This window comes from Leptodactylus fuscus, chromosome 3 (genome assembly GCF_031893055.1).
Source record: "Leptodactylus fuscus isolate aLepFus1 chromosome 3, aLepFus1.hap2, whole genome shotgun sequence".
NCBI lineage: Eukaryota > Metazoa > Chordata > Amphibia > Anura > Leptodactylidae > Leptodactylus > Leptodactylus fuscus.
The window spans coordinates 232,152,056-232,178,460 of NC_134267.1; the positions used below are offsets into that span (position 1 = coordinate 232,152,056).

The 26,405-nt window shown below is 46.0% G+C and overlaps 1 protein-coding gene across 3 annotated transcripts; it reads right to left on the reverse strand.

The window, feature by feature from the left end:
- Positions 1 to 7,285: 7,285 nt before the first annotated feature.
- Positions 7,286 to 25,227, reverse strand: FDFT1 (farnesyl-diphosphate farnesyltransferase 1). 3 transcript variants are annotated; one of them, XM_075269311.1, is made up of 8 exons: positions 25,058 to 25,227; positions 18,490 to 18,587; positions 14,823 to 15,006; positions 12,001 to 12,129; positions 11,045 to 11,236; positions 10,788 to 10,964; positions 10,544 to 10,696; positions 7,286 to 8,900 (listed from the first exon to the last, which is right to left on the reverse strand). In XM_075269311.1, the coding sequence occupies exons 1-8, from the start codon at positions 25,154 to 25,156 to the stop codon at positions 8,688 to 8,690; spliced, it is 1,245 nt and encodes a 414-aa protein (XP_075125412.1). In that variant the 5' UTR covers positions 25,157 to 25,227; the 3' UTR covers positions 7,286 to 8,687. The 3 variants fall into 3 exon arrangements, with proteins under 3 accessions (XP_075125412.1, XP_075125413.1, XP_075125411.1); XM_075269312.1 differs by lacking the exon at positions 25,058 to 25,227 and adding an exon at positions 18,953 to 18,971; XM_075269310.1 differs by lacking the exon at positions 25,058 to 25,227 and having other exon boundaries at positions 18,490 to 18,932.
- Between the last annotated feature and the right edge of the window lie 1,178 nt (positions 25,228 to 26,405).

The window sequence follows — 26,405 nt, forward strand, 5'->3', positions numbered from 1 at the left end:
TTGGCTCAACGAGGCAGGAGCTCGCAGGTGTGCTGCTTCATGCCGCCATGGCCAGGCCACACCTCACTGTGGAGCATATTATACTGTGTGGGGCAACTATGGAGCATATTATATGGTGACCGTGTGGGGCCACTATGGGGCATATTACACTGTGTTGGGCCCCTTCTCTCTCTATATCACACAGTATCTGTGTTATAGCAGACATGTTATATTATCACAGGCTGTAATTACATTACACGTTCACTATAAAACAGATCCTGTGTGATGTTAAAAGCACCACGGTTCCATCAAACAGTTGATCAGCAGGGGCCCTGGGTGTTTAACCTCCACTGATCTCTTAGATCACTTATACTCTTAATATCCCTGCAGATCAGCTGTTTCCCACAGCACACAGCTCTCAGTATTGTTTCCATGCCGGACGCTGCGCTGCTCACTCACCATATTGATGATAGCCGCAGTTGTGGGAGGCTCTGGTCAAACTTTGCACTAGGACCCACAAAAATTTAGTAACACAAGTGGTTAATCCTCTTGTGGTGGTCTGCAGTTATCAAAAATATGTATTGGATAAATTCTTAATATTATAAGCAGAAGAGATTTGTTACAAGGGATGCAATAAAAAGCATTGCAGAACAAATGGGTCCTACTGTCACGACCTGAGTACTTTTATAAAAATGTGTGTGTTTTTCTGGTGGGGTTTGGTTGGGGATTTGACCCGGTGTTCTGTGGTGAGGTCGGTAAGTAACATACCTTTTCTTTAAATTTTTTTATAATAAGCCACTACCTGCTGGAGTATCCCCAGCAGGTAGCGGCCCATTTACCAACCTCCCCAGGCCTGCTCACTGCCGCCCCTGCGTCCCCTTCTACTATTGGCCGCTTCCCACTACCGCTATTATTATACTTGGGGATCTTTTCAGGCCCCCAAGTATAATAATTTAAAAGAATTTCACCGAGCAAACCACCAAGACTTCTATTCCGACTGGATAGTAGATTTAAAAACGGGAGCTTTCCAGCAGCAGTATCAACATCCGACACCTTCCAAAGGTGAAGTAGACACAAATCAAGCAGACCAATGGATGAGAAAAGAACTGCGCTTGCTCCAAATCCGTTGATTCAACACGTTCTTTTATTACGGTTCTAAATACACGACGCAGCGGACTGCGTTTCGGGGCTTCCCCTTTATCAAGTGTATTACCACTGTACACACTTAATCTTATGCCATGGGCAGGACGTCACTTGCTCTAGATGCTTCTTGTTGAATAAGCCTTTCATCAGCCCCAGATTCCTGACTTATGTGTGGTCCAGTGCGGGTCTGGAATAGGCTTCAGTTTCAGTTGTAGGTCCTCGGCTTGTTACTGGCCCATAAAAGGCTGTAGAGGCTGCACTTCAGGGTAGATCTGTATAATCTTGAGGATTTGCATCCAATATAAAACTCAATGAGCAAACAGGGTGACAACTTGTAAATCCTGAACTGAAGCCTATTCCAGACCCGCACTGGACCACACATAAGTCAGGAATCTGGGGCTGATGAAAGGCTTATTCAACAAGAAGCATCTAGAGCAAGTGACGTCCTGCCCATGGCATAAGGATAAGTGTGTACAGTGGTAATACACTTGATAAAGGGGAAGCCCCGAAACGCAGTCCGCTGCGTCGTGTATTTAGAACCGTAATAAAAGAACGTGTTGAATCAACGGATTTGGAGCAAGCGCAGTTCTTTTCTCATCCATTGGTCTGCTTGATTTGTGTCAAGTATAATAATTGGAACCCCAGGGGAGGTGAGGGAACATAATAAACAGTGCTACTCACCTCTCCGGGATCTGGTGTTAATTCTAGCAGGCTTCGGGCCTGTTTGGTAATGTCTCAGATGTCACGCGGTCTGGGATATTGCCATATAGGCCCAAAGCCTGTGTTAGTAGTAACAGCCTGTTACGGCTAGCACAGTCTTTGGGCCTATATGGTAATATCCCAGACCATGTGACATGTGGAACATTATCATACAGGCCTGAAGCCTGCTAGGATTAACATAGGATCCCGGAGAGGTGAATAACACTGTTTATTATGTTCTCTCACCTCCCCTGGGGCTCTGATTATTATACTCGGGGGTCTGAAAAGACCCCTGAGTATAATAATAGTTCATGGGTGTGCAACTGTGGGGCGTAATAGAGCTTGAAGGGTCCACTGTGGCCCCTGTAATCTCTATTATGCTCCACAGCGGCCCCCCAGCAACCTCTATTATGCCCCATAGTCTATTGTGCCACTTTAGGGCATAATACAGGCTAGCGCCCCCAACTTCCCTGCAGCCTGAGGTGGATGATTTGATGAACAACCCTCCGCCTCAGGCAGCCGAGAGGCTAGGTTCACCACTGGGTTCACATGGTGCCTTTTTAACAATAAATCGTATTATTACAGATGACGTCAGGTTGTTACCATAGTCAGAAGGGACACCAGGGATGCTTTAACAATAGGACCAACGGTGCACAATATCTATGCTATACACACATGCTGTATATATGCATACACCATATACACATTGTTATAATTGGGGGTAGTCCCTTCATGCATTCTCACATACATTACTTACTGCATCCCCACGTGCATGTACATGATGGTGACCGCACGGGCTCAGAAGCAGAGCCTGTGCGATCACCATGGGAGGTCGGCTGTATCTGACAGCCAGGCTCCTGCTGCAACAGTGGGGACGGTGATTACACTGATCCCCACTGTTTAACCCCCGCTGATTTATGGGAGGTTTCTATTATACAGCCCTTTATAATCTCCATCAGAACTAAAGTTGCCCCTAAAAAATGAGTTTTGGGAATTGTCTATTAAATCTGCAAAATCGCTGTTACACTTGTAAGCCCTGTAACATCCAAAATAAATTAAAGAATGTTTAAAAGATGATGCCAATATAAGGGCTCCTTCACATCTGCGCCCGGGGTCTCCGTTTTGCAGGTTTCCGTTTCCTGCACGAAACTGGGCAGGAGACGGAAGCCTGCAGGCATTTTTCAAACCCATTCATTTGAATGGGTTTGAAAAACGTCCGACAGTGAGCGCCCATGAGCGAAAACCATTTTTTTTTAACCCTTTCCTGACATCCGCCGTAGTAGTACAGCACATGCCGGTTGTGTAACTATGGCGGCTGCCTGGGAGCCGGGAGGCCGCCATAGCTGCCAGGTGTCTACTGCTTTACACAGTAGACAACCAATGCTAATGTCTCCGATCGGTCCCTGGACCGATTGGAGGCATGAACTCTTCAGGCACCTCAGTCAAAGCTGACCGAGGCGCCATTTTCCCGGCGGCACGTGGGCGCCGCCATTTTCTTGGTGATCGCCGGCACCCGGAGTAAGCTTCGGGGCCGACGTCACGTTACTATGACAGCCAGGAGCCTTGTGAAGGCTCCCCGACTTGTCATTACATTGCTTCTATTGCAGACTATGCTACATAGCCTGACATAGACGTGTCGGTATATTGCAACATAAAGGGGACACTCAGAGAAGACATCCAAAATCTGAATGAATGAATGACATCTTCTCATTGAATACTTTGTTCTGTACAAAGTTGAATGTGATGACAACAAAATCACACACAAATCATCAATGGAAATCAAATTTATTAACCAATGGAGGCCTGGATTTGGAGTCGTCCCCCCCCCAAAAAAAAAAATAAAAAAAAAAATAAAAAAAAACCTAAACATTGATCCAACTTTGACGTACTGTTTTTATAACCTGTCAGTATGAGGCTCAGTAGTGTGTGTGGCCTCCACGTGCCTGTATGGCCTCTATACAACACCGGATGAGGTTGCGGATGGTCTCCTGAGGGATCTCTATTGGGAGGCTTTTTTTTTGGAGGCTGATTTTGAGGCGGATTCTTGACCCAAAAAAGTCCACAGTTTTTTGGTCAGGATTTTGAGGCCGTATCCGCCTCAAAATCCTGACCACAAAAACAGCTCAGTTCTTTTTTTTTGGGAGCCATTTCTTCCGGCAAAAAGAAGCAAGATGCTCATTCTTCGGGCAGAGTTGTCTCATGATTCAGCCTGAAAACACTCCCTCCTCTGGACTAGGCCCATTTTTTTGGCAAAAAACTACTAGCGGTTTTTCCACCTCCATTTAACGTGTATTGATTTCCTGAAGAATGGACATGTCACTTCTTTTTTCCGCTAGTGGATTTTTCTGCTAGTGGAAAATCCGCTAGCAGGAAAAAATATAAAAAAAAAAAAAAAAAAAAAAAAAGCAAAAAAGCATTACAAAGTACTGTATGGTGAGGCTTTTTTTAGTCAGTATTTTCAGGCAGATTCCTGACCAAATGACTCCATGTGAACGTACCCTTAGGCTGAGTGCACACAGGGTTTTTCGGTCTGGACACTGAGGCAGAGGCTCAGGGTAGTTCAGTGGATCCAGTCGCGCACCCCGCTCCGGATTAGGCCCAATGAACGGGGCCTAGTAGGGAGTGTCTTCAGGCGAATCGGCCTGAAGAATGAGCATGTCCCTTCTTCAGACCTGACCGGCTCTCATTGATTTCAATGGGAGCCGTCTTTATGGTCAGGATTTTGAGGCGAATACGGCCTCAAAATCCTGACCAAAAAACCCCGTGTGCACTCTGCCTTAAAGCGTCTCAAAGTTCCTGCCATTTAAAGTGACGCGTCCGTTTGGAAAAACGAGGCCTGGTCCTTAAGGCACTTTTGGGCTGTGTCCTTAAAGGGTTAAATAATTTCCATCTCCTAATGAGCTCATCACTCCATGGCAGCCATGTCAGTCTCACTCAGGTGGGTTGTTTTTGGGTCTGCATTGACAAGTATTGTGCATGTGGGGGGTGAATAGTTAATTCTCCACCACCAGGTATATACCATCTACCATAAGTAATACGGCTGCCATATTATGTGATATTTATAGGACCATCTTGCATTATGTTCTCCTACAACTGTTTATCTAACTTTCACAGGGACTGCCCTCCACTTTGGGTGGCGATTCCTAGGGGCCTTGACATTTCTACTCCCTCCAGAGGCGGCCGAAACATACTAGCCTGTGGGCATTGGCACTGCCCATGTGTCTACCCAGTATTGCATGGAGCAAGTGCAGAATTTGTTGTGATATGTGCAGTAGGAGGAAAGAGGGCAAAATGAGAGGGGCGAGACTGAGCCCACCCAGCGGACACTTGTTTATTGTATACCAGATTTTGCGCCAACTAAACATCTTTTCAGGGCTACGAAGTCTGCACAACCCCAATACTTCAATATCAAAATTTGTTTATTGCACAAAAACGGCCTATGGGTCATTCCGTGTCAAGTGAACCAATGATTTTTCCCTCTATATTTTTAATTCTTTTGAGATTTTGTTATTTGGTAATAGTGTGTCAGAGAATGCAAAATGTGAAGAAAAAAAAATTCTAGAAATTTTTTGGGATTTTTAATTGATTTTCAAAGTTCAGAAAAAGTGTGAATTTCTGTGTTGCCTGTCTTTACATTTCTCCTCATAACTTAGGCTAGAAAAAACATAGAGAAACAAAATAAATGCCATTCTACTCAGAACTATACAGCCTTTCACCAAATATGTCACAAGAGTATCTTTGTTAACATTTTACCCATGTGAACGCAAACGCAAAATTTTAAAACGCATTTCCGAAAAAAACGTTTTATTTAAAAATTTCAAAAAAATGCACATGGGCCTGCTAGGCCCTTAGCCACATCTGTACCAAAATTCAAGTTGGGATCGCGATGGGATAATATTTTAAACTATAACTATTACAGTGTCATTCCGAAAATCTTGAATTCAGATCTGTTCAGCCTGTGGCCAGTGAAGTCCATGAAGTGGTAGAAGGCGGCACAGGATTGGCAATGGATGACATAACTGGTTATGTGACCTGTGAATACGATCGGCGCTGGTGGCTGGCTACTGAACTCTCCAAAGATTGTGAAAATGAAGACATAAAATTGACTTTTTTGCATCCTTCTGGTCCAGCACCATCTTTTGTGTATCCAAGAAAACCAGACATTTTACAAGTCAACAAAAATCAGATATTAACTCAGGTGGAGCCAAACACCATGACAGGCCGGACATACCCTGTGACACAAAAGGAAATGGCCATTGCTAGTAAGCGCTTATGGACAAGATTACATTTCACTCACTAGAAAGGACAAATTGATGATAAAAGGCTAGTAGTTTAGAAATGTCCTATTAATTGTTTGATTAGTTCATATTTTATAGAATGAGGATTTATCTACTGGACTATTTTTCTTAATAAATTACATGTTTAGTGATATAATAAAAAACAATTGTTACATGTAGAAATAGGTGTTATAAATATTGGTTCTTGTACTCTTGTTAACATATAATTAGGATGAGACTATTTAGAAAATCGCACTTGAGGATATGAGCAGCTTTTTTCTTTCGGTTTGTTCAATGCATTCAGGTTGAAAATGCTGAACAAGCTGTGTTCTGATGATAAGATGTATTTGTTCTGGCACTTACAGTATTTGTTTATGTTTTTTTTATTGTTGCATATAAATGTTGAATTCAGCAAGTTGTAATTTGAAAAGAAAAAAGGAAGAAGCCACACAAACATAAAATAAGATTCAAGGCTTAAAAAAAAAAAAAAAATATTGATCCCAATTTGGTCCCAAGTTGAAAACCTGTACAAATATAACCAAGAACACAAGTAACACAAATGCATTTTTTTTACAATTTTAAAACATACGTTTTTTTCACAATTGCGCATCAAAATTTTGAATTTGATTTCTCCAAAACAAAATATAAAGAAACATCGTCTTGTGACATATCAAATGAAAGCCGGTACCGCTCTGAGAAAAATGATGCCTCTCCCACCTATTTATCTTAATTCTAGCCCAAGATATGTTAAAAAATGTAAAGCCATACCAGGCCAAAATTCACACTTTCAAAACTTTAGAAGTTTATAAAAAATTAACTGATGAAGAAAAAAATTCAAAACTTTTTATTTGTAATTAACTTAAGTTGTACTTCATAAAAAATAAAAAAAAAATCTAAAGACGTCAGGTAAAAAAAATATTCCTATTTAGATCACTTGATATGGAATGACCCCTATGGCTCTAGTCAGTGACTAAATGGATCAGGGAAGCCACACCCCTTTAGTCAAGTCCCTCCCTCCAAATATAGTAAACGAGACGATGATCCCGATTTTACGGTCTAGGCGTCGCGTACATGTGAGCGTCCTGTGGTACAAAACCTTCATATTTCTAAGGTTATGTCTCTTTCAATGTGATACACACAGATACACAAGAACGAAACAGAAAATTCCAGAAATCCATTTCATTGAATAAACTTTATTTAATAAAAATTAAACACATTGTATAACAATGTCACAATACGGACTGTTCCAGACATGGCCTCCTGTGACCGGGTGCGGAGCGGAGGTCTGATGTCACCACGAGATCAGCGCTCTGACCAATCGGCAGATGTGCGCCTGCCCGTGATAAAGCTAATGGTATATAGCATCTTTTTTTTTTTTTTACACCAGTAGGATTTAAAGGGGATGTCCAAGTTGAAACAAATGACGTAGTCAGAAGGGGAGGGCTATAAAATAAAATGGATTTAGGCTTCCCTGTATCCTCCCCGCTGTTCCTGCGCTAGCCGTCACTGCTCTGTATACAGCCCGGCTGCAGTGGTGACATCGCATCAACGGGATCACTGTCTGCGGTATACAGCTCTGTATATACAGGGCAGAAGAGGTGACAGCGGAGAAGATGGAGGCAAGTACAAGTGCATTTATTTTATTGCCCCCTCTCGACTACGTCAATTTTTTAATCCCCGACAACCCCTTTAGCAGATGAAACACCAAAAATGCAGATTTTCGGAATTATTGACAACCATAAAAAGAGCAAAAATGTCAATTAACAGAAGCGGCTGTCACTGTCGGACAACCCTATAGCCGCTCATCTTGACAGGGGTGGGGAGGGGGGAACCAGTATTAAAATGAAACTTGTCCAGTTTCTTGTTTTTTAATGGACAAGGGTCTGACAACCCCATAAACATGACAGTGATGTTGTCAGAACTTGCAGTCACCTGTCACTCAGATCATGAAATCCTGGCCCCCGTCCGGACCCTCTAGATCACTGGTCTCCAGCTGGTCAGAAACTACTACCCCAGGCATGCTGAGAGTTGTAGTCCGCCAACTGGAGACCATGGATCTACGTGAATTACCGCATTCGTTCGGCTCCGTCTTCTGCTGCCATGATGGAGGACTGTTCCCGTCACAGTCTTTAACGTGTCCCCTAGGCTGTATTTGACTCATACAGCCAACATCAGTGACCGCCAGCCTTGGCGTAGCCTCGGAGCAACTGGCGGCATGTGCCCGATCCAACGCTCACCCTTTAAATTCCAGTCCAAGTGATGATAGCGCACCCATACCCACTGCCCATTGTAACGTTCGACTCTTCCCCCAACCAAGTTAAATCCGATGGGTGATCCCACCACCAACCAAGTCCCTGCTAAATGTCTCGTAGATGAAAGTCCTAGAAATGATATGGATTTAAGGGGATCCCCTTCCCCCGAGATGAAGTCCCCCAGGGATCAGTCCAAGTCAATCGAGGCCTGATAATTGTGCTGTAGTGATCTATGACCGAACTGAAGTATCCTGTCCCATAATCCTCTGAGACAAGAGGGGACATATTGTCGATGACTACCATTATGGAGGGCTGTATGAAAGGGTCTCGTCCCAGGTCACTGGCCCGTGTGCACCTCCTCCGAGGCGTGGACCGTGCTCAGGTACTGCCAGCTGAGGGCGGCCAGCAGCATCACACAGGACAGGTAGATGGGGGAGAAGCCATGGCGGGAAAGCAAGGGGCCATTGGACAGACTCAGTTTCTGGACAGTGGAGACAATGTTCTGTGTGCGTCCAGAGGAGGGGTCCGTCATGGGGATCTTCTGGTAGATCTGAAGGGAAAAAGCAAAGAAGGAGAACACAGGTCAAGTCATGTAAAACAGATGTAGAGTAGTCCTTAAAGGGGTTTTCTAAGATTTGGATAGCGATGACCATCCTGGATGACAAACAGGACTGTCACAGATCAGCTGCAGCGTTCAGGTGTCACTGACCAAGCACCAGTCACTTGAATGGGACTGAGCTACTGCTGTACCATGTGGTTGATGATGTCACAACTTAGCTCCTCCCCCTCCCTGAACAGACCATGTCTAGAAAACTCCCCCATAGACCCAAATTAATTGCCTCCAGACTATTGGGGCCTATGGCCATGAGACTGCTGTAAAGCAGATTACTAACGGCTGTGAACAGAGCAGAGGCGAAGCTCAGGCAAGATGGCTGCCAAATAATCGTGTATAGGGGAAGGAGGGGGTAAAACAAAAAAAAACACCCATGCACAACATGGTGATACTTTCCCTTTAAGAGGAAAACCAGTGAAAGAATCAGTATCACTGACCAATCAGATCGTCTCTGTAAGGTAGAGACATGGCCTTGGGAGCCACCTAGAGGCAGCTGCTTGGTAAGACAATATTATATCACTCGATTTCTTAGAGGACTGGTATGACTCCTTAGGACAGTCAGTGTGTGCTGCCGTAATAAATCTCTGCAGGCTTCAGTGTGAGGGGATAGGGGGCACAATGGGGGTCCCATACATCAATATGGCCGCCCTGTATATTACTCCTTTGCTATAAGGCTTTGTGCACGAATTCTTAGGCCTGGTTCACATCTGCGGTTGGTAATCTGTTCAGGGGTCTCCGAACGTAATACCGAACGCATTGACAAGCGGTACTTTCCTGCTCGCATAGCACATGGACCCCATTATAGTCTTATGGGGTCCGTGTGCTTTCATAAGCTCTAACCACTTGCCAAATGCGCTCGGTATTCCGTTTGGGGGTCCCCATATGGACTCCCCGAACGCAGATGTGAACCACGCCTTAGAATTCAAAATAAAGATTTTTGTAAGAAATCATCAGAGAAACAGCGCCATCCACAGGACACGTCTGGTACTGCAGGGAGACATCCCTTCTATCTAATCCCGCACAACCACTCTAATATCTTTGCTAACTACAAAGGAGGGGGTGTGCAAGCTGTTGGGCATTATGGGGTTAACCATAAGCCACGCCTCCTCACTCAGCCACCAGCTTACCCAAAATGTCGAAGTCGACCTAAAAATACTCCAGGAAGTCAACTTTTTTCCAAATACCGCAGGGTCTTGTGAAATTTTTTTATTAACCATTTAGTTACGGGTGGAAGTTAACACTGCAAGGGGTGAAGACTAGGCAGGAGACAAATTAATAGCGAGTCGGGGGGGGTCACTATGTAGTTAGTGGGGGTCTGACTCCAGTTACTTCCTCCAATGACGACGTTGCCTCCTTGTTGTTGTTTTACGGGGAACAGCGCCATGGATTAAGTAGTGGCTGTGCTTGGTATTGCAGCTCATGCCCATTCACCTAAATAGGACCGAGCTGCAGCAGGGCCATGTGACGGATGGATGAGACCTCACTACCATAGTCCTGGACCTCCCCTTTAAATAGAAGTATAACATGTGAACCCCAGATGTGACATGTTGTTGTCCAGAAGAGATACGGACACCACTGACCTCATTAACATACTGGTACATGATGGCTCTGACGGCCTGTATGTTGGTGGCATCCATCATCAGTGTCACCGCCTGTCCCTTGCGGATCTTCACCACTCCCTTAAACACCTGCTGGTTGTTGTAACAAGCGGCCAGCGTGGCGATCGCCATGACCTGAGGGTACGAGGAGGATTCGACAGATTAGTGTTACAAGTGGGCGTGGTCAGCGAAGGAGAATGATGGAAACCTCTCCTGTGTCGCTCACCTGTGGGATGGCGCAGAAGTTAAAGACGCTCTGGTTCCTGAGCCGGGACAGGTAGAGCAGGACGTCGGGCACGTGCTGCAGGGCGTTGGTCACCAGCTCGTTCAGGCACTGCACCGCCGGCACGATGTTCTCAGGCTTGGCCAGGTCGGACAGTTTTTTGCCGTATTTGCTCCACACCTGATGACGGCAGATTTAGGTTAATCCTAACGCTTAATCCTGCAGTCACCCCTAGAATTGGGGGGTCAGTCCGCACTTACCTCACTCGGCCAAAACTCTCGCCCTTCCAGTTGATCCTCCAGGTAATCTCGGATGATGTTGGTTTTCTGCAGGAAGAGTCCCATGGAGTTGGAGAGCCTCGTGTCTTCGCCGACTATGGCGTCTTCCAGTTCTGAGGCGGAGAACAGCCGGGACAGACCGATCCCCACTAATCCGGCCACATAGTGACAGTACTGAGGAGAGAGAAGGAGGCAAGGGTTAATACTGGAGAGACGGTCCGCTTGTTAAAGGGGCTTACAGAGAGTGACTGAGAATTTACCATTTTAGGCAATAAATCAAAGGATTTTGGGAAGGTTCCGACCCAAAGTCACGTGATCATCGGAGTCTCTCTGTGTCCTCCCTCCTCTTCTGTGGTCACAGATTGTTGCCTATATCATGGGGGCTAGCTTTAGTATTAAGAGGATTTAGTCTGATAGTCCTCAGGTAACGACTTCCTAACATGGGACGGAGGGAGGAGGCGGAGTAACTCTGGCGCCAATCACGTGACTTAGGGTCGGAATCAGTCCGGAATCCCTGGGATCTTCACCTAAAAATTTGCAGTGAACCCTATTCACTTGAACGATTTTCTGCGGTACCATGTGACCGATGAACGTGACCTCATGGGCACAGGGAAGAGGCCGCAGCACTCGTAAAAACCACAACTTCTTCGGACGCCCAAAGGGGAACCATCTACTGGGCATAACTATTTTTGCCGGCAATATGTGGGAGCCATTACTGAACATGGGAAATATTGGGAGGTTCTGTCCCCTTTACTGTTGGGGTGTCCATTGGAACACTCTCTGCCTGAAACCATCACATTAGGAGAAGAAAGCAGGTGCAGGACTGCACAGGGAGTTTTGTTGCCTGTCCGGGATGGTCACCTACATGTATGTACAGCACACGCATCACAGGGAACAGATAAAACTTATACACGGGGTGTCACTTTCAGGTCTCCTACCTTATCCCACTCCAGGAGAGATCCCACCTGCTTCTCCAAGAACTCGGCCATGCCCACTCCCATCTTGTGGCAGATGTCCGCTATCACTTGCTGGTACACCAACGCCAGGTTTCTAAACTCCAGGGAAATCTGGAACAGAAGAGAAGCTCAGAGTAAAATCGGGAGACGGCAGTATGTAGGCGATATATGGCACAAGTATATAGGTATGGTATCATATAGGCACAGTATGGAGCAAGCAATTATACACTAAATGGCACCATTCTATGGGCACAGTATGATGGCATTACATTGGTATTGACGTTACCATTCTATGGGCACAGTATGATGGCATTACATTGGTATTGACGTTACCATTCTATAGGCACAGTATGAGGGTATTATGTAGGTACTGTGGGCCACTATCACTCTCGCCTTGACTACTGTAACTCCTTACTAATCCGTCTTCCCCTCACTAAACTCTCCCCTCTACAATCTATTCTGAATGCAGCGGCCAGGCTCATCTATCAGGCTAGACGCTACAGCGATGCCTCCAGTCTGTGCCAGTCGCTACATTGGCTGCCTATTCATTATAAAATAAAATATAAAGTTATCACTCTCATCCACAAGGCTCTCCATAATGCCGCACCTCCATACATTTCCTCCCTCATCTCTGTCTACCACCCAACCCGTGTTCTCCGCTCACTCAATGACCTAACACTTACATCCTCTATTATCAGAACCTCCCCCGCTCGTATACAAGACTTCTCCCGAGCTGCACCACTTCTCTGGAATGCTCTACCCCGGACAATCAGATTCACTCCCAATTTCTACAGCTTCAAGCGCAAACTAAAGACGCATCTTATCAGACAGGCCGATCACAATGTCTAACGTAAACCCTTCCGTACTATAATTAGAATCCACGGCAGCGCAATTGCAGCAGCTTCAGGGATGGGGACTTCCGCTGGGCTCGGTGAGATCGGGCCATTTATGTGTGCAAAATACCCCTTGGACTGTTCCGGTGGCTGTTTTGGAGGCTGGTCCCCTACCAACCGCTCGTTCTCGACTCCCCACGTTAGCCCTCTTATACAAGGTATGGGATAGGGGGAAGAAACTGTTAGGGACTTGTGGCTTTACTACATTTACTCCTCTGTGGCATAATAATTGCTTGATTGAATTTACTGTGCTAACGGGCTTCGAGGGGTGGAGGGGTAAGCGTGTCCTGTCCCTTAGTCATATCCCATCCTTTGCGGACCTTCAGAGTGATTTTTCTATACCCCAGGTGTGGTTTTATCAGTATCTTCAGCTTCGTCATGCCTTCCATGTTCAGACTAGACGTACCCCCCTGACAGTTGGACTACACCCCGCACTGCAACATACTCTTATGGGATCTATTACTAAGGGAATGATATCTACACTGTACCGACAGTTATTAATGGCATACTTGGAGCATTTCCCGGACAAGACTAGGGAAAGGTGGGAGGGGGATGTTGGTGTGGTGGATGAGGAAACCTGGCGAGATGTGTTAGCCCTAACCCCAACACTGTCCCCTAGTGAAGCACAGAGACTGTCTCATATTTATCTCTTGCATAGGGTCTATAGGACTCCACAGAGACTGTTCCGTATGCATATCCGTTCTGATGCCATATGCCCCCGCTGTAATATGGAACCTGCACATCTCCTGCATATGATGTGGGAGTGTCAGGAGTTAGCCAATTACTGGAGTCAGGTACTGTCCTTGCTTGGCCGGGTGTATTCTATTGCACTTCTGCAATCACCATTAGTTTGCCTCCTAGGTCTTTTGGGGGAGGGTGTGGACACGGAAAGCCCGGATTTTATAGGGTTGTCCAGGGTTTTATACCAGGCAAGAAAATTGATTGCTTATCATTGGTTGGACCCGAGCCCTCCTTCTCTAGCGGAATTGATATCTAGAGTTAATAATACTATTAGGCTGGAGAGGGGCGTATATATACAGAGAAAGGCCCAAACTAAATTTGAAAAAATTTGGGGAGCATGGTTGGACACACCTGGCCTTCCCTCCCCGTCTCTGATTAGGAACAGATCTCTCACTTCAACTTTCTCTGTTTCCTTGATCCTCTGAATGCTATTCTTTATATGGAAATCAAAGGAGGTTCGGGAGATTTAGCGGGGGGTCCTAATGGACTCCCCCCCCCCCCCCCTCCCTCTTTATATGTCGGATTGTGTCTCCATATTTACTTTGAATTGTTGTTGTGTTGCTGTTGTTTTGTCGATTGTTTGATTTTATGTAAAGAAAAATTTGTTAATAAAAATTTATCTGATTAAAAAAAATAATTAGAATCCACAAAATTTAACCGTCCTCTGTCCCCACATTACTCCACATGATATGATGTCATCTCAGGATAACTTTATATGTCCAAGCTCCATCCACATGTTACAGGACACGACTGGTGACGGCTCATAAAGTCTTATGTTTGTGTAATGACAGTCACCTCTATTACAAAATTGTCTGACCCCCGTATAAGCAATGCCGCCCCTGCTACCTCTTGTGTCACCCCCTCTACCTCATAGATTGTAAGCTCTTGTGAGCAGGGCACTCAGTCCCATTGTGCGAATTAACTTTCGTTGCAATGTATTTTTTAGTCTCTACTTGAACCCTACAAATTGTACAGCGCTGCGGAATATGTTGGCGCTATATAGATTATTTTTTTATGCTGGGATTTTATTACGGCACCTTTATGTACGCAATGAATACATCACAATGCCCATGTATCTCTACAAACATTAATCTAGGCTGCAACCCTTCCCATGTACTAGTGTAGGCCCGCCTGACACGCCGCCCCCTGCTGGCCATATCTCAGGCTCACCGTTGGGAAGTCCTCCAGTACTTGGCGATCCTTCTCCTTGCTCTCGGTAAACCTCCAGTCCGCCTGGTACAGGAACGTGTGGAAGTTGTGCAGCATGGGGATTTTGGTCTCCAGACTGATGGTCATGTCGTCCTCCACGGTGTCCAGAGCGCGCAGCACCAGGTAGAAGATACACACGGCATGTCTGCAAGACGCACACAAGGAATTAGTCCGTACTCTGCACAGTCTTATGCGGACAAATGATCCATGCTGCTGCCCCGGACTATGAACATTTACACGACCTGTGCTCATTTAATGACACCTAATATATAACCGGCCTGCGTGGGCACTGCCAGTCTCACCCGTGTTACAATGTCAGCTGTAATGATCCCCCTCCCCCTTGTGGAGACAAAAAAAGTCCTCACCGGATTAATAGCGCGAGCAATAATGAGATTTAGCAGGTTTGTTTACTGGCATCAAGGATTTTCCATTATATAGATATAAGGTGCCGTAGATCGGGACTCCCGACGAATACAAAAATAACCCTATTGAGAGTTTGACTGCTGATGGTTGTTCTCAGAACTTGCACCAGCTCAATGAGGAAATGATCACTGTGTAATGGTGGCCATGTGCCATAGCCATGAACGCCTGGCCTAAAAGAAAAGGTTTGTTCTCGTACCGTGTTAGCCAGTGGGTAGGAAATATAAGAAAACAAAAAACTTGATAGTCTTTAGTAATTGGTTCAAACAATGTAAACAATTCCAGGTTTTTAGCAGTTCTCAGGTCAGTGATTTCTGTGAAATGCCATAAAACCATGTGACAGATTTAGCCCCTTTTCTACAGTGTTTGAATTAGAGAACGAAGACTGGACCTTCCCGTATCAAAACATTTCTGCAATGAGGATCATAATATCACCTTTTTGGTTTTAAGAGGGAATTTCAAATCAAAGAAAGAATGACGGAGTTGTGAGTATAAATTTATGACCCTGCTTCAAACACTGGAGAAGGGGCTAAATCAGTCACATGGGTTTATGGCATTTTACAGAAATCACTGACCTGAGACCCTGAGTACTGAACCTAGAAGGTTTACATTGATTGTACCAATTACTAATAACCCTCTCCCCCCCCTTCTTCCCTATGTGTCCTTTTGTACATATATATGCATCCTTCAGAAATGGTTTTAAATTTACTTGAGAAAAGAGCCGAGAGTTCCGAAACGTTGTAATCTGTCATCATTATTAGTTAGCCATTAAAAAGGTATCAACTACTGAAGACTATCAAGTTTTTTGTTTTTTTATATGGCCTAAAAGAGACAAGCAAGCAGCAGCCAAACCCCAGTGGTAGCCAATTCTCTGAGAACATAAGGATCAGGCATGTTAAGATCCAAAAACCCAATGCTTATCTGATGGGCGGCCTCCATGAACACTATAGGGTCAGCTGATCCCGATGAAACAAATCTAATGTGTATGGTGTTCTTAAAAGGGTTTCCCCAAAGTCAGTCATAGTTAGAGATGAGCGAGTACAGTTCGGATCAGCTGATCCGAACAGCACGCTCCATAGAAATGAATGGATGCACCTGGTACTTCCGCTTTGACGGCGGCCGGCCGCTTAACCCCCCGCGTGCCGGCTACGTCCATTCATTTCTATGCAAGCGTTCTGTTCGGATCGGCTGATCCGAACAGTACTCGCTCATCTCTAGTCATAGTATAGCTTGCAGTTCAGAGGGGCTGCGACCGCTAAGACCCTTTTTGAATGAGAGGACTCACAGGACAGGCGCTCCCCCCATCCAGTCAGTGATATACATGCACACTTGGCTTACACTTAATACACTGTGACATGTAGGATTTGGCAGTGAGGACTGAATGAGGGATGACGTGTGTACGATCACACAGTGTGTTCGCTGACTAGCCCATGTCACGCCAATGGCTCCTGCCACTGTAAGGATAGGAAGCCAAAATGGCTGCTGTAAAAACTTTCCTAAATCTCTGGCAGGGAGCCTGAGGAAACATCCTATGCCCTGGGGGGACGGGCTGAGACAACAACACGGAACGTCCTAATAACAGACACAGGACACGCTAGTCACATACCTACTAAACAACGCTCTGTGAGCTCACCAGCCTGGAACCCAGACGGATACATTGCACTAAACCAGGTGTTCGCTCACAGAGCATTGCTAGACTATATCCTTATTAACTGAAGATTTATCACAGCTATGCGACGCTCTGCGAGCTGAACAGCCTGGACTCCAGACTAATACATTGTTACAAACTAGCAGAGTGCTCTGAGCTCACAGAGCATTGCCTAGACCGGATACAATTATAATAACCTGCAGCTAAGAGGAGACAATTCTGTCCAGTCAGGGCAGGGCAATGCTGTACGAGCTAAACAGCCTGGATCTTAGACTGACACATTGTAGCAAACTAGCAGCGAGATCCGTGCGGGTGCTGGTGAAGTGTCGAATATGGGGGTACGAAACCTACAACAGTAGAAAGCCAATACGTCTATGGAACCAAGATGTATTCTATTACTCACTGTAGCGTTATAGTGCCAAGTGTTAGTGTAAACTCCCTGCGCGGGACTCAAGGAGAGGCGAGAGCCAAGTTAGCAGTCTGACACCTAATGAGGACGGGGCGGAAGAGAGGACTGCAAAATAATACCGCCCCCTCCTGAAGCTATACAAGGCGGAGTACTCCTGTGTGTAAACAGCGGCCAATACACCTGGGGCACCCTGCAAATTGATCTATTCGCTGTCTCCCATCAGGATAATGGGGCAGGGGACCAGGGGTTAGTAGAGGGGTGCCAGACCCCTCCCCCATCCGCAGCAGATTCTCTATTTCCAATAATCCAGAATAATCGATGCCGGATTAAAGGAAGTTTATTATAGATTAAAAGTGAACAGCCCCGTATCCTATTAAAGAATGGCACCAATACAGGCTACACGATAATCCAGAACATTGGATAATCCAACACAATCCATTCTGGATTAAAGGAATTTTACAGTCTATTAAACTAGAATCGTTTTACCAAAACTATTGCCCAATAATCCAGACCAATGGATTCCAGATTACAGGAAGTCTGTTACATAGTGAGCGAGCCTGGATTAAAGGAGTTTTACAGTAAGGTTATACTAGGATAGTTCAGGAGACCAAGACACCAAACCTACCATCCGATAATCCAGAAAACTTGTTACCGGATTAAAGGAATTTTAGCAAATACCGAAATCAAACCGCTCAGCTGCCATACAAGGGACAGGCGACAATAAATCCTGTTTGTCTGACCTCCAATAAACCAGAATCTCTCACAATCCAGCACCAATTGATGCCAGATTAAAGGGATTTTAGCAAATACTGAAAGAAAACTATTCAGCGGACATGGAAATGTAACAAAATTGACTTCCAATAATCCAGAACACTTGATAATCCGCAACAATGGAGTCTGGATTAAAAGGAATTTCACAGTCCATTCACCTGGGATAGGTCTTTTTACCAGAATATTTGATAATCCAGAATAATGGATGCCAGATTACAGGAATTTTAGCAAATTTCGAAGCCTTACCATGGCAATGCAACAATACAAGTGTGTTTATTTGACCGTCCAGTCATCCAGAATATAACTTTATGTCGGATTAAAGGGATTTTTTTTGCATTTAGTCACATGACCCCCCACAGAATAGCAGAGAGGTCACCCACCTTAGCTCCCCGTCCAGGGCTTGGATGACAGCAGCGAAGCTCCGGCTGGTCTGGTTCAGGTACTTGTAGCAGGTCTGCAGGCTATCACTCATGGAGTCCTGTTGGAGCAGAGTAACAGAGTGAATTCTGCACAGGGCGGTGTTCTGGGGTGTGAAGCACTTGTGCACGGTGCGGCCTTCCCTCAGCCCCCTCTCCTGCAGCCTGCTGACAGTCAGTAGTGACCGTTGCCCGCCAGGCTTCTGCACAGGCCCCAGGCTCAGCGTCCTCTTGAACAAGGAGACGGCCACTTTGCAGTTTACACTGGCCATGAGCCAACCTTTGGGGGGGAACCTTCTCCTGCGCCGAGAGCGGTCATGCACAGTGCCCAAGGGCAGGCTTTATAGACTGACACCGAGGGGAATGTGGCGTGCCCATAGACCCTGCTGCACAAGCGGCCCTCACAACAACCATGGAGCACACCCACCTCTGCTACACCGCCCACTTCTGCAATGTTTTCATGCTCTCGTCAGTGGGCCGGGCCTGGAGGTTAACTCTTTACACTCCAAAACTCTTAAAGTGACGGTACACCACGTGTCCCCAGACGTCTAATGCGGAAGGAGGAGACACGGTGCGATGCTCTGAGCCACGGAAATCTCCAGACGACCTGGATTAGTATAATCTGCTGGAGATTAGAAGCATCGCAGGAGTCGTCACAGGCTGCAGCAAGGGAAAGACATGGCTGTATGCCTCTGGAAACAGCGCCACACCTGTCCACTGGTGGGATCTGTTATTGCAGCAGTGTTTTACTAGATTGAATGAGGCTCGGCTGCAATACCAGACACAACCTACTCACAGGAGTGGCGCTGTTATTTTTTTTATTTTTGGAACAAAGCAACCATGTGTTTCTAGTTGAGGACATTCCTTAAGGCGAAGGCTATGCTGCCTACTCTGACCGCGACCAAAGATCTCTGTGTCACCCTGAAACCTTCATTTATGTTAGTCAAAGGAGTCGCATCGCAACCCCCTGGGTGCCGTGAACGCGATATCTAGTCACAAATAACGTCAGACACGGCTCAACTTTTTTTTTGCGACAATCACGGCACCCGCGGGGTCACAATGCGAGTCAATGCACTAACACGAGTGCAGGAGTCGCAGGCGAAACAAAGAGGTTTGGGTACAGCCCTAAAGCCGAAATAGATGTGAAATTCTGCAGTAACCCCCGATATTCACCCACCAAAGTGAGCTGAGATACAGGGGGCTGAGATACATATAGGCAGCTGAGATACAGTGAGCTGAGATACAGGCAGCTGAGACAGATATAGGGGGCTGAGATAGATATAGGGAGCTGAGATACATATAGGGGGCTGAGATACAGTGAGCTGAGATACAGGGGGCTGAGATAGATATAGGGGGCTGAGAAAGATATAGGGAGCTGAGATACATATAGGGAGCTGAGATACATATAGGGGGCTGAGATACAGGGGGCTGAGATAGATATAGGGGGCTGAGATACATATAGAGAGCTGAGATACATATAGGGAGCTGAGATAGATATAGGGAGCTGAGATACATATAGGGAGCTGAGATATAGGCGGCTGAGATAGATATAGGGGGCTGAGATACATATAGGGAGCTGAGATACATATAGGGAGCTGAGATATAGGCAGCTGAGATAGATATAGGGGGCTGAGATACATATAGGGAGCTGAGATACATATAGGGAGCTGAGATATAGGCGGCTGAGATAGATATAGGGAGCTGAGATACATATAGGGGGCTGAGATACAGGGGGCTGAGATAGATATAGGGGGCTGAGATACATATAGGGAGCTGAGATACATATAGGGAGCTGAGATACATATAGGGAGCTGAGATACATATAGGGAGCTGAGATATAGGCGGCTGAGATAGATATAGGGGGCTGAGATACATATAGGGAGCTGAGATACATATAGGGAGCTGAGATATAGGCGGCTGAGATAGATATAGGGGGCTGAGATACATATAGGGAGCTGAGATACATATAGGGAGCTGAGATATAGGCGGCTGAGATAGATATAGGGAGCTGAGATAGATATAGGGAGCTGAGATACATATAGGGGGCTGAGATAGATATAGGGAGCTGAGATACATATAGGGGGCTGAGATACAGTGAGCTGAGATACAGGGGGCTGAGATACAGTGAGCTGAGATAGATATAGGGGGCTGAGATATAGGGAGCTGAGATATAGGCGGCTGAGATAGATATAGGGAGCTGAGATACATATAGGGGGCTGAGATACAGTGAGCTGAGATACAGGGGGCTGAGATAGATATAGGGGGCTGAGAAAGATATAGGGAGCTGAGATACATATAGGGGGCTGAGATACAGGGAGCTGAGATACATATAGGGAGCTGAGATATAGGCGGCTGAGATACATATAGGGAGCTGAGATACATATAGGGAGCTGAGATACATATAGGGAGCTGAGATAGATATAGGGAGCTGAGATAGATATAGGGGGCTGAGAAAGATATAGGGAGCTGAGATACATATAGGGGGCTGAGATACAGGGAGCTGAGATACATATAGGGGGCTGAGATACAGGGAGCTGAGATACATATAGGGGGCTGAGATATAGGCAGCTGAGATAGATATAGGGGGCTGAGATACATATAGGGAGCTGAGATATAGGCGGCTGAGATAGATATAGGGGGCTGAGAAAGATATAGGGAGCTGAGATACATATAGGGGGCTGAGATACAGGGAGCTGAGATACATATAGGGGGCTGAGATACAGGGAGCTGAGATACATATAGGGGGCTGAGATACAGGGAGCTGAGATACATATAGGGGGCTGAGATATAGGCAGCTGAGATAGATATAGGGGGCTGAGATACATATAGGGAGCTGAGATATAGGGAGCTGAGATATAGGCAGCTGAGATGGATATAGGGGGCTGAGATACATATAGGGAGCTGAGATAGATATAGGGGGCTGAGATAGATATAGGGAGCTGAGATACATATAGGGAGCTGAGATAGATATAGGGGGCTGAGATACATATAGGGAGCTGAGATACATATAGGGAGCTGAGATAGATATAGGGGGCTGAGATACATGGAGATGTTTGCAGACTCCTCCCAGGTAATACAGAGGAAACACACGATTAACCCCTTCACGACCCTACAGCTGACCTCAATTACAACTCCCACCACCCTCAGGATGTCAGGGCATGATGGGAGTATCACCGCTGATTCCCTGGGCTGCAGACCTGCCCTAATATTAGAAGGAAGGGTATGGAAGGGTATGACCAAAAACCAAGAGCAAAGCCCCTTATAGCTCAACTTCCTGGCACTGTGTGAGTGTTATAGGGGGGGCGCAGAGACTAGGCCGGGGCCACATGGGGATTTGGCCACAAACGAAAATCATCATATTCCCCTTTGACACCTGAATTAAGGCAAGTGAACGTGTTCTTAGTCCGACCTTGTGGTTACAGGTGTCATGGGGTGACGTGGTGAGATGTGCTCGGCGCATACATTACTGTGTAGCTTCAGCCTGGGGCTAGTTACAGACAACCCTGTGTATTTTACAGTCAGCAGAATAGTAATGTGTCTTCTGTATGGTCGTGTGAGTACTGAAAAATAGTGAGCGCAGCTCTGGAGTATAATACAGGAGGTAACTCAGGATCAGTACAGGATAAGTAATGTAATGTATGTACACAGTGACTGTACCAGCAGAATAGTGAGCGCAGCTCTGGAGTAGAATACAGGATGTAACTCAGGATCAGTACAGGATAAGTAATGTAATGTATGTACACAGTGACTGTACCAGCAGAATAGTGAGCGCAGCTCTGGAGTATAATGCAGGATATGTAATGTATGTACACAGTTACAGTGCCAGCAGAATAGTGAGCGCAGCTCTGGAGTATAATGCAGGATAAGTAATGTAATGTATGTACATAGTGACTGCACCAGCAGAATAGTGAGTGCAGCTCTGGAGTATAATACAGGATATGTAATGTATGTACACAGTGACTGTACCAGCAGAATAGTGAGTGCAGCTCTGGAGTATAATGCAGGATAAGTAATGTAATATATGTACACAGTGACTGCACCAGCAGAATAGTGAGCGCAGCTCTGGAGTATAATACAGGATGTAACTCAGGATCAGTACAGGATAAGTAATGTAATGTATGTACACAGTGACTGCACCAGCAGAATAGTGAGTGCAGCTCTGGAGTATAATACAGGATAAGTAATGTAATGTATGTACACAGTGACTGTACCAGCAGAATAGTGAGCGCAGCTCTGGAGTATAATGCAGGATAAGTAATGTATGTACACAGTGACTGCACCAGCAGAATAGTGAGCGCAGCTCTGGAGTATAATACAGGATAAGTAATGTAATGTATGTACACAGTGACTGCACCAGCAGAATAGTGAGCGCAGCTCTGGAGTATAATACAGAATGTAACTCAGGATCAGTACAGGATAAGTAATGTAATGTATGTACACAGTGACTGCACCAGCAGAATAGTGAGCGCAGCTCTGGAGTATAATACAGGATGGAAGAATAAGTAATATATTTAAAAGAAGTCTGTCAGTAGAACATTTTCTATAAGGTTAGGGCTACACTGCGACTTTCAACTGCAAATCACGTGACCAAAGGTCGTTAGGCTTCCCTGTAGTTCCTTCACAAATGTTACTGAATGGAGTTACAATGTGACCCCCTAGGATGTGTGACTTCCTAGTTGCGAAGAGCTTGAATGCTGCTCAATTTTTTGGTTGAGTAGTTACGGCACCCTGGGGTTGCGATGTGACTCCATTCATTAACATTAGGAAGGAGTCACAGGGCGTTCTAGCGATCTTTGGTTGTGTAATGGAGTCCTCACCACAGTTAGTGTCGCCTAAACCTAATCCCAGCACCTTGAAGAGGGAATTCTGCAGTTTCCAAATACGCCTCTGTTATTCTGCTTTGCAGCTTCATTTTCATGTAAATCACCATGTTATTCATATAAATGAGGGGCGAGTGCTTTGGGGTCATGTCATAGCCTCTCTCATTGGACCCGTCTCTGATGTTCTTGGCGCATGCGCGGAGGTTTACACCCTTGGTTTCACTTAAAAGGGGTTGTCCCAAGAAGTAAATTCAGCAGGACCCTTGAGACCTGAGGGCAGCCGGGCTAAAGGTGTGCAGGACTGGTGGCAGTCGGCGACCCATTCGCTACAAGTGGGGTGTAGGAGACAGCTGAATCATGTACTTGGGCTATCTCTGGCGCTCCCTCTGAAGTGACTGAGAGCAGAGACCACCACCAGTCCCGTCCACGTTCAGCTCTCAAGGAGGAAGTTCCTGCAAATTTTACTTTTAAATACAGCCCCTTTAACAACTGCGCATGCGCAGGAAGAACCAGAGAGGATCCCAAGAAGCCTCTTCTCTAGGTAAGTATAAAGGTTTACTTTCAATGTTGGTTATGGGGAGTACCAACCCCTGGTATAAAGGGGTCCTAAATATTCTCTTTAAACTATGTTTTGGGGTTTTTTTTTTGCCCCTATAAACCTATGAAGTCTCTTCCTGTTCTTACGTTGCGATGTTCACATTCTACATAATTCACTACAGCGCATCGTGACCCCATTACTCAAGTCAGGCGGGGAGTCATAAACCGCTTCCCCATTACAGGTACGTTCATATGTCTCTATGGTCTAATACCAAGTACCGCAACTAAACCCCCCTCTCCGTAGTCACATATATTTAGTTAAAGGGGTGTTCCGACTTATTTTGCTATCAGTTAAAGGGGCTTTTCCCTACACTATAGGATCTGCTGGCGTCTGACACCCCAACCGCGTACAATCTGAGGGAGCTGGATGCAGCTAATAGGAGTGGCGCAGTAGCCCCATCCTTTGCGTGGTGGTGGTTTCAGGGTATTACATCAATAGCAGCCAAATGGACACGCTCCCCTTCCACCACATCTGCTTCTTATGCCCGGAGGCTGCCATTAGAGCTGATGTGTGCGGGATCCTGGGTGCAGAACCCCCCATAAACATATAAAAACCTATTACTCGCCTCTCTCCAGCCCTCTATTTCCAACACTGGCAGCTCTATATACAGCAGCGCTCCGCAGCTTGTGCCGGGTGACCTCTTCACAAACTGCACCCGACCGCTGTGACCTCCCCAAACAACCCGACGACCTACAAACTGAAGACAGGACACAGCACCGCCGGAGACGGGAGTGAAGTTTTTCACATTTATGGGCCCTTCAGCCTAAAATCAATGAATGAATGTCGCCATTTGTCCGCCATAGCAGCGCAATTTCGTACACGATTGTAAACGCGTGACGTTATTGATTGTTTGATGCCTGATTTGGGGTAACTATACCGGGACGTCCCCCATTATGGCGATTTGGGGGCAGCACAATCCTAGCGGACTCCATACAGATCACTACTGACCAATCAGAGCGCAGCTTTCATTTTGTCAAGGAATAAAAGCCGTGTCCTGATTGGTTGCAATGGGCAACAGGGCAGCTATGCTGTTAGCTGTGGTAATCCCGCGGCTTAGTGTCTCCTCACGGATAAGCCGATACACCGCTGCCCTCCTCTAGGTCTATGCCCTTACCCGGTCCAGCCTGGGCATGACAGCCCGGCAGCCGCCCAGCTTGAACCTGACCAGGTTGTAGATCTCCTCCGGATGCCCCAGCGACCTCAGGAAGTCCATGGCTGCCGTGTATGATACGCGATTCCCGGCTACTGCATCACCACACGTTCCGCTATACTCAGCAGCCGTCTAGCTCTAGCCCCGCCTCCTCAGTCATTACTGACCAATAGCCGTTCAGCTCCATAGTGGACTGACCACTCCGATTGGAGGGAAGGCTCTCGTACCAGAGAGCGCCAACCAATTAGAGAAGACCTGTTGCTGAGGTGACGCATAGCGCTAAAAAGAGATTGGCTGAGTGGGAGTTGTGACGTCAATACCATCGGGTATGTGGGCGGAGCTAGCTAGTTCCAGGTAATTGAGAAACTCTAGGTATTGGGTCAGTGGAGAATGAGGCATGATGGGACATGTAGTTTCCTGGGCGCATGTGCAATGCATTTTAGCTTCTATTGAACTACAAATCCCGGCATACTTTACGGCTGTATCATAAAAAGAACAATTCATAGAATAGCCTTCAAAAAACAAAAAAATATTGTAAATTTGGTGAAAAAAAATGTACACAATTTATTAAAATGGCGTATTCTTGACAATATACATGCGGCAAATTCACACCATTACACATTATCATCATTTGGGGTCACTATATTATTTCGTCACATCCCCTTTAAAATTTTAGCCCAAATTTTGTCATTTACGTCACATAATATTAAAATAGTGAACGTCTGTAATAAATACTGAGCGCGACACTTCGCCATCGCCACATTTTAAGGTGTCACAATTACGGAACAATGGCGGACACGTATTAAAGTCGCCGCAAAGGGAAAAAGTGGGCCACTTGCCCCTAGTAACCAATTGGGGCGATACTTTCATTTCCCAAAGGGGCTCTGTAAAATGAGAGCTAAGGGCAACAGCTCCATTTTGCCTTTACACCCGTTTCGATCAGTCCCATGCTACTAGAGGGTTCAACGGCACGTAGATTGAAGAAACTGCCCCACAAAATCGGCGCAAAGGGGCAGACGTGTGAGAAATGCCCATTGCAACCTGTCAGCTTCTGCCATGTTTTTCACAGTCTTGCTGGTTGCTACCCCATTCTACCTTTGCACCAATTTTGATGTTTGTTCCAGTCACAAAAAGATACGTGGACGGTTAGTTAATGGGGGTGACCACCTTAGACACGCCATTCGCCCGGATGACAGTATACGTTGGCACGTATAGTTTGATATACGTCCCCCAATGTCTGCTAGAAACATAATACATGTTGTAAACCGTATGGTTATACAAGACCGACAACCATTTTTAAACTTTTTTGCTT

Coding starts and splice junctions, on each gene's coding strand:
- FDFT1 (XM_075269310.1), bottom strand. CDS start 18,797: ATGGCCAGTGTAAACTGCAAAGTGGCCGTCTCCTTGTTCAAGAGGACG. Junction 12,130..14,822: donor TACTGGAGGACTTCCCAACG/GTGAGCCTGAGA, acceptor CTTCTGTTCCAG/ATTTCCCTGGAGTTTAGAAA. Junction 10,697..10,787: donor ACTTCTGCGCCATCCCACAG/GTGAGCGACACA, acceptor TCGTACCCTCAG/GTCATGGCGATCGCCACGCT.